This window comes from Nicotiana tomentosiformis, chromosome 1, assembly GCF_000390325.3.
Source record: "Nicotiana tomentosiformis chromosome 1, ASM39032v3, whole genome shotgun sequence".
Classification (NCBI taxonomy): domain Eukaryota; kingdom Viridiplantae; phylum Streptophyta; class Magnoliopsida; order Solanales; family Solanaceae; genus Nicotiana; species Nicotiana tomentosiformis.
Genome location: NC_090812.1, coordinates 26,766,264 through 26,774,823, shown reverse-complemented (window position 1 = coordinate 26,774,823; position 8,560 = coordinate 26,766,264). Strand labels below are relative to the sequence as shown.

At 35.1% G+C, this 8,560-nt stretch overlaps 1 protein-coding gene across 3 annotated transcripts; it reads left to right on the top strand.

Moving 5' to 3' along the window:
- Positions 1 to 1,802: 1,802 nt before the first annotated feature.
- LOC104108517 (uncharacterized) lies at positions 1,803 to 7,783 on the top strand. 3 transcript variants are annotated; one of them, XM_009617579.4, is made up of 5 exons: positions 1,803 to 1,962; positions 2,530 to 2,803; positions 3,759 to 3,863; positions 3,956 to 4,003; positions 7,400 to 7,783. In XM_009617579.4, the coding sequence occupies exons 2-5, from the start codon at positions 2,537 to 2,539 to the stop codon at positions 7,637 to 7,639; spliced, it is 660 nt and encodes a 219-aa protein (XP_009615874.1). In that variant the 5' UTR covers positions 1,803 to 1,962; positions 2,530 to 2,536; the 3' UTR covers positions 7,640 to 7,783. The 3 variants fall into 3 exon arrangements, with proteins under 3 accessions (XP_009615874.1, XP_009615873.1, XP_018630473.1); XM_009617578.4 differs by having other exon boundaries at positions 1,813 to 1,962; positions 2,516 to 2,803; XM_018774957.3 differs by having other exon boundaries at positions 1,828 to 1,962; positions 2,438 to 2,803.
- The last annotated feature ends 777 nt before the right edge of the window (positions 7,784 to 8,560 follow it).

Below are 8,560 nucleotides of genomic sequence, written 5' to 3'. Positions count from 1 at the left end.
CGACAAATTAAAGAGAAAATAAAAGGCTATCCCTTTTCCAAATATCTTAAATTCGCACGTTTTAGAATTGCCACAGCGAAGGGAAAGTTAAGCACATCTAGTTTTAGGGTTTCTAGTTTCATAATTATAGCTAAATATCGGAATGATATTTTATTTGAATTTAAAATTCTTTGATAGATTTTAAAATATTACAATTTGTTCAAAGTAATTTTTTTTCATTAAAGAAATATATCAAAGGATATAAAAATCAGTCAATTAAACTCATAATAAGATGTTTTCAAAAAAAAAAAAAAAAATCTAATAACTTTAATTAATATTGGGATTACTATTAGATAGAGCACGATTGAATACTGGAACGATGAACTCCTAACAAAAATAAATAAAAACATAGCTCTTGTTTTATATTTGTTGTGGGAGTTTAAGCTTAAAAATACTCTAATTTGACTTCTAAGGTGAAGAGTATTTTAGTTTTCGGTATTTTTGCTTGTAATCCACTATCAATATCTTATTTTGATATAAGTACTTGTGTTATTTTACAGGTGAATTTGAGTGGCATTGGAACTCTATCGTTTATTATAAATTCTAAGGAGTAATGATTTAGTTGAATTTGAAGTACACGCAAATTCTTTATCGTCCAACTTCATTGTCCAAGTGAAATTAGTATGACATAGTAACTAATATTACAATTTTATCCTTTAGACATATAAAAGACAATTAATATCTTAAGGTTATTTTGGTAAACCAACATTGTATTCATACTTTTATAATAATATAGATATAGATTGGAAACAAACAACAGAATTTTCTTTGAAGATGGCTATTTCTTGAAAATCTTACGGTCATAGGTTTATAAAGTCTGCTTGGAAATAATAAGGAAAATTATTGAGTTTTCTGTCATGACCCGCCACATTATGATGTCACGTATGTGTTATTTGGCATATATTAATGCCACATGAAAGCTTACATAGGAGAAATGCTAGCATTTGTGAGAAGATTCTAGAGAAATATGGACATTTTCTTAGGAAGACCCTAGATCCCTATAGATTTGGTAGGAAAATCCTTGGAATCTTCTAGGTTTATAGAGAGTTATAGAGAAATTTCTTATCTTGTAAATATTAAGTACCTGTGTAATAATTAATATTTACATACTAGCCCCTATGAAACTAGTATATAAATGAGTTATTCATTTGTAACTCATCAAGCAAAACAATCAAGTTCTCTCTAATATAATAGATCTCTTGTCTTTATTTCTATCATTCTCTTAGCGATCTTGAGTGTAGTAAGACTTCTACCATTCTCTTAACGATCTTGAGTGTAGTAAGACTGACTTGCCATAATAAAAACGTAAGCAAATTATGCAAGATCCTGAACAGGCTGTCAAATGGTTAGTTAACGACTAAGGACGTCACATTTCCATCCATTCCTTTTCTTTATTCTTTTTGGTTAAGAGGAAAGGGAGTGAAAAGGAAATTTTGTAGTAACTTTTCTTTCCTTTTCATTTATCAGACAAGATACAAGCCATAAAGGAAACCCGATTTTCCTTCATTTCCTTTCACTTTACCCAAAGCAAATCTTGAGAATCTTTACACTATTATAGTAAAAATTATCTGTAACTGTGATATGATATTATATAATTTTTTAACTATCAATATATATAAAAGTTAAATTCAAAAAGAAATTTATTTTTCAATAGCAGTGCAAACAGACGAACGAAGAAAGTCATCACCGATAACACAATAATTACGTACAACGTATTTTTAAATAATATAATGCCTATATTTTCTATGATAACGACCTACCACTACCACGTTCATTTTTTTTTCTTATTTTATTCCAAAATTCTAGTCATCATTAAGGAGGAATCTCAATCAAGTTTTTAGTCTACCATTATAATCACCTTTTGATCAGATAAGACTACTTTGCTTCAGTCGTTTATTCTTTTGGCTCTCTTTCAGCTTTCAGGTGAGAAAATAATGTTAAATTTTGTTCTTGAATTTCAATTTAATAGTCTAGTGCTTTTAGTCTATATTTCTGGGGTTTTGATCCATGTGATCTCTGATTATTTTCAACTGGGGTTTATTTTTTTGTGGTCATATCTATGACTTTGACTTTTTAATGATGAATTTGGGGTTCTTTGTCTGTGAGATTATTCATGTGAAATTATTTTGATCTTGGATCAAAGTTTTGAGCTTTAATTGTTCTCAGCATAGTTTCACAAAGGTCTATTTTTGTTCTCTTCTCCCTTTTTGCCATACTATAGTTTGAAGTTTTGCTCGGTTCTTCTTCATTGATTACTGTTAGTGCAAATTTTCACTAGTTTGAGACAAAAAGATTATGGCGTTTGTCCATACTGATTTGTTTGAAGGTTCATATTGTCATAATTGGACACTGATTCTTGGGGGCTGTAATTGGAATCTTACGCTTTACATTCTTGCAGTGAAATCTTTTAGGTTTTTGGTCCATTGCTTCTGTTTGTAGAAAGTGAATCTCTTTTTGATGCTCTGAAAATATTCAGTTTCATCTGAATAGGGGGTAGATGGGGTCGGAAGGGCCTTCACCTGTGATCGTTCACGTGACTGGTTTCAAGAAATTTCATGGAGTTGCTGAAAATCCCACAGAAACCATTGTAAGTAACCTTAAAGATTATATGAAGAAAAGGGGTATGCCCAAAGGGCTGATCCTTGGGAGTTGCAGCATCCTTGATACTGCGGGCCAAGGAGCGCTGGTTCCTTTGTACCAGACGTTGCAAGCTGCTTTAGGTGGTGGTGACTCTGAGTCATCTAATTCCAAAAGAGTTATTTGGGTCAGTTACTCAATTGGCTTCTTTTTACCTTTCGTGCTCAACTTTGTTCTGTTGTCCACATGAGGAAAGCGTAGCTTTTTATTTATTTTAATTAGAAAATGGTTACATGGCCGGTAATTCTGTTGGGCCGTTGTATGTCATAAAGATGGAAATTCTTCTTTCCGGAATGGACCGTTTTGTATCATGACACCGTAAGTGTTCCTTTTTCTCCTATTAGGAAATGTATTGCGACCTTCTTCTTTTATTTGGATTCGGTTAGGATATATCTCGGAAATATAATACTTCTACTACTGTCGTGTTCGATACGCAAAGTTCTGGATCTTAGTTCATTATAAAATTGATCCTTTATGAATGCTACAGGCTACTGCTTTCGTATTTATGGAAGGATCCATTTGCTGACAAAAGGCAAAAGGGTCAACTAATTAATTTTTTAATCCTGAAAACCCGTATACTACTGTTTTTTCAGAAATTTGTCGCATGCTATGATGGGCAGTGGCACTCTCTATATACTTTAGGCTCTTGGACCTATCTGAGATGAAATTCAAATCTTATTCTGGGCGCAATCCTGAAGATGTGTACTTAAATATGCTGCTAGAAGAACTCACAAATTTACCTTAACAAAATGAGTTTGTTTCATAGACTTGGGAAAGTTATTAAATCAGTTATAACATCAGAGTTGTATTCAGATGTTAAGAAGGGAAAAGAGGAGGGATAAAGGTAGCAAATGGAAAAAATAGGGATGGATAAAACTAAACAAAGACTCTATCTTCACAAGGTAGGGGTAAGGTCTGCATAAATAGTTGCATGGAGTATCATTCCATGATGGCATGAGGGAATGAAGGTTAAGGTGTTTGAGTGGCCAGAGAATGTTATGGTTATGTGCTGAGTATTTTGATGCCCAATGGTCGTACTTCATATACCATGATTAATCTAATTCTTGATAATTTGTGTTCAGGTCCACTTTGGAGTAAATAGTGGTGCCACAATGTTTGCCATAGAGAATCAGGCTGTCAATGAAGCTACTTTCCGCTGTCCAGATGAGATGGGATGGAAGCCTCAGGTCAGTTAAATGACCTTTCAGTTTTCGTTGGTCCTGTTTCAGATTGTTCAGTCCATTAACTGAACTCAAGATATTTATCCTGGTACTTGCAGAAAGTCCCTATTGTCCATGCAGATGGTGCAATTTCGCGAAAACGAGAGGTAATATGATTTTTTGCATCCATCTCTTTTTCTAGATTGGATAAATTTAATGCTTATCTTGTTTCCCAACTCTGAAGTTTCAATCAAATATAGTTGGTAGTTGATACAGATACGACATTGTTATGTGTTAGTTCATACTTAATCGAATGTTATACTCCACCTTTTTAATCAGTAAACGTTGAAGTGAGTCTGCTTTAGCACTTCATTGAATAATACACTCCATATTTTTTATTTAACACCCTGTCTTGGTTTCCAAAAGAGGAGCAGGAGGGCAAGGCCAGAGAAATTGATTGGTTTACTTCCTTCGGATGAAGTACTGATGATGAACTTCCACTTGTTTGGGAAGTAAAAGTGACGTACTTCCTCTTTTCACTGTAGTTTTGAAGGGATACTGCTTTAGCTTTTGCTTCCTACCTGGAGAAATGACCCTTATAAGTCATCATCTAAATGATTGGTTACGTCAGGAGGCAAAAGTGCTTAGATATAACTAATTGTAGAAAGGTCAGTGTTATTAAAGGCGAAAAGCGCAAAAAAGCTCTAAGGTTTATTGGGGCTTTAAGCGCAAAGCACAAATAAAGCGTGGGTTTCAATGAAGAAAGGCGCAAATGGAGAAAAACGACAAATATGTAAGCATGAATACCAAATATATGAACAAAGAAATTGAAGAAAATTTATGATAAAGTGAAATATCAATTGTTTTGTGTCGCCTCTTCAGAATTATGCTCATTGGCAAGGAAAAGTATGCCTTAAAGCTTGATGACAACACTGAAGCGCCTTCTAAGCGAGGCGAAGCGCTCAACATGTTTTGAGCCTCGCTTCAAGGCTTAAACGCGCATTTGAAAACACTGTGAAAGGTAACTACACTTCTGGGCATCCTATGTTGGAAATAGACATAGAGCACTCGGCTGAGGAAATAACTTGTAAAGGCAAAGTCACAAGCTTCTGGGCTTATGCATGCTAAATCTTGAGTTAAAGGCTTAATTTTCCAGCCTCCAAGGTTCTCGTTTCCTTTTTTGATCATATTACGGTGAACCTTCAAATGCACACGGAGCGTACAGGAAAGATAGGGCCTTGCCCTATGTGCTTCTTTCTCTTCCCAGGAATGAAGAACTTGATTTAAAATGTGTTCTTTATCTCAATTTTTTATTTTGTATATGTATACATCATGAAGCGCTCTTTTCCACTCCTACCACCTCAAGCAAAGAAGTTTCAAGATACCAAGTGACCAAGTGGGGAAAAAAAGCATGTCTTCTAGAGAGCGTACCTTCAGTTTCTGCTCTTTCTCTATTCTAAAACTAAAAATAGAACAAAGAGAAGAAGCAAAATATTATTCTATATACCCCTTCCATCAGATTAGATTAACTAACTGTAATTCATTCAAAAAGAATAAAGGAACTGGTTTAAGAAAGGGCTCTTAAAAGTGATCTGTAGCCTTCTCCCCTTGGAGAAGTAAGATTATATAGGTAACAAGTGTTCATAGGTGCTCGATTGCAAGAGGCCAATTAACTTATTTCTGGCATGCCTGAGATTGCTATGAGACCTTCTCCCTCTTGGAAACTGGCTAATCAAAAGGGGACACTTTTTTCCATTTTAGTTTTTTGAAATTTTTCGCGCTCTTACCTTATCATTATTATTGTGGTTTTACAATGTTTATGGATAAGATTAGGCATTGAGATATATATATATATATATATATATATATATATATATCGATCTATTATTTTAGTAAAAATAAGAAATTTCGATATTTCCATGGCAGGAATAGGGTAGTTGTATTAAGAAAGAGAGCTAAGGGTTTGATAAAGTTGATAAACTAAGTTCTGGACCTGCCTTAGTCTCAAATAGGGAACAAGCTAGGGACATTACTATATGAATGAGATGTCATCTTAGTTACATGACAAGGTATATCGCAAATTCCTAATATGAGGTGACCCCATGCAGCTGAAATTCATGATAATTGAAGACATTAGAAGGCACGAGGTAGACCAAATATTAGTTGGACGGATATCATCTCAAAACACTGCATTCTCGGGACTCCATGTGCACTTAGCTCAGTACACAAAACTGTGGAAGATAAAAATCTATATTGATGATGTGAAACTAGTCAGAATTAAGGGTTAATCCTTACTCACACACTAACAGTTGGTCTAGTGTATGTTAGGAGTCTTTTTTAGCTTGATTAGAGATTTGTATGTTATTTTATAGGGGTAAGTGTGAAATTTAAAGAGCCCCTAGCTTTAGAGAACCTCTAATTCGTCTTTATATTGAGTAATTGAATAAAGTCGACCCAAATATAGCATAATAGATGTGGAGAATTTGTACTGTCGATCGAACTAGCTCTCTCAAATTCCTCTTTCCTCCCTCAAAAAGTTTGGTAGCTTTTTCTTAAGGCAGTAATGTTTCCTCTCTTAGAAAGGCAAGACCTTTGAAGTAAAACCAAGATGAGGAAGAGGCAACTTAGTAAATAAGAAGGTTTTTGGTCAATTAATTGTCGGCGTTCTCCTTAATTAGGTTATGGCTACATAAATATAGCTGGTGATATTGTTTGTGAATCTTTTCCTTACCTTTTACTTTCTTGTTTCTCCTGGGAAAAGGGGAAGATATATATATATATATATATATATATATAAGAGAGAGAGAGAGAGAGAGAGAGAGAGAGAGAGAGAGGAGAATTCCAGATAGAACATTTTTTTTGTCTTCACTACATAAGGCACTGGTTCTATATGCATTTTGTTGTGTTTGATATTGGAACTAAGATATTTTTGATTTTCATCTGTTGCTGCTCTCCTGCTGCTTAAGCAGGAATGCATGAGATGATCATTAGGAATCAATGAATGTTACAATTCAATTCTGCTGTTGGGTAACTGATCCCTGTAAGGGAGGTTTTTTTTTTGAGATGGACCCATGTAAGGGAAGTATTTCCATATGCAAAATGACTAGCCTTCATCCTTATAATTCTTTTCCCGTGATTAAAATGCCTTCATTTTTTAATACTTAGGATGTGGAAAAAGCATTATGCTCAAATAATAATTAAGAGATCTTTTAATTATAGTTTGTATCCACTTGAGGAGGGTGTCATTTTAAGTAACCCAAAGTTTATGGGTTGGATACCACGTAGCAGGAGTGTGGTTGCCTCTCAAACTTCTGCAGATGTATGTTCGATAATTCTACTAACAAGAAAATAATTCAGTTATGTTTTTGAAGTGCCTTTGCATTTTGCTCACTAGACCCCCAATTTAAGTGGCCTGACACTTGGCCTCTCCCCATTCCCCCCCAAAAAAAACACCCTTCATCTGCCTATTGGTATCTTTACCTAGGAACAAATTATTTATGTTTGTCTTTGCACCTATTGGTATCTTTACCTCTTTTCTTACACTCTGTTCGCCCTTTGTCTAGACTGCTCTTCCCGTGGAGGAAATCACCAAGGTATTGGCAAAGATGGGATATGAGGTAATGACCTCTGATGATGCAGGCCGGTTTGTATGCAATTATGTATACTACCATTCCTTGCGTTTTGCAGAGCAGAATGGAATCAGATCACTATTCGTACACGTGCCCCTGTTCCTAACCATAGACGAGGAGACACAAATGCAATTTGCTGCTTCTTTGCTGGAGGTACTTGCCTCTTTATACTAATCTACTGCGTATGTGCCCAGAAGTGTATTTGCCTTGTTATTTATGCTGTGTATGCAGAAGAAGGTTTATCTGGATATAAATGTAATGCTTTAATAAACAGTGAGCTTTTTTAGTGAATGGCAAATGCATATGGTATTTATACTATCTTCCTGGACATTCTTTGGGTGGTTATTCGCTTGGTTTTAGAGATGTTTCTTGCTAATGCGTTAGCAAACTTGCAATCTCCTTTTCAAAGTACTGGAAATTGTAGAAAGTTGGCCTTCAATTTATGTTCTTGTATTTAGTGTGTTTCTTTTCGTGTAACATTCAAGGCAGAATAGCCTAAATGACACCTATACTTGTGCCTCTTTGTCATCTCGGTCTCTGTATTCAATGAAGTTTCATCCAGAAACCTGAACTCAGTCAAAACATGTAACCGTTGACTGAGCTTATGTGTCATTCATTTTGCTGAGTCAGAAAGATGAGTAGTTACACGCTCTAAAAAGGAGAGTGGATGTATTTATTTTGATTTAAAAATATTTAAAATAATAAAGAATAACCATAAAAAAGAAAGAGTAAATTAATTTCCCAACCCAAGTATCTCTACCCGTTTCCCAACCCTTCGGCCTTATTTCCCCCGTTTCTCCCCATCTTCTTCTCCCCCCTCTTTCCTATCGTAACCCCCACCTCCCCACCCCCACCCCTCCGCCCTTTGTGGATAGCTAGCAACAAAATTAATAGTATAAAAAGGAGAAGAATTTTCTTTTAGGGAAGCTAAATAAACAGATTTGTTAATGGAGTTAAAGTTTTTAAAGATATCAAGAAGCTATGACCAAGTAATTTTCGTATTCATCTGTCCGTTGTGATCATGGGTTTTCCAAAGGAGTCTGGTGAGTGGAGAAATAGGTGGTGGAGTCCGCTGGTGATTATTTTCCAGTGATC

Bases quoted from the DNA above. Each gene is read 5' to 3' on its own strand.
- LOC104108517 (XM_009617579.4), top strand. From the start codon at position 2,537: ATGGGGTCGGAAGGGCCTTCACCTGTGATCGTTCACGTGACTGGTTTC. The intron at 2,804-3,758 runs GTCAGTTACTCA...ATTTGTGTTCAG, and splicing joins ATTCCAAAAGAGTTATTTGG to GTCCACTTTGGAGTAAATAG. The intron at 3,864-3,955 runs GTCAGTTAAATG...TGGTACTTGCAG, and splicing joins AGATGGGATGGAAGCCTCAG to AAAGTCCCTATTGTCCATGC.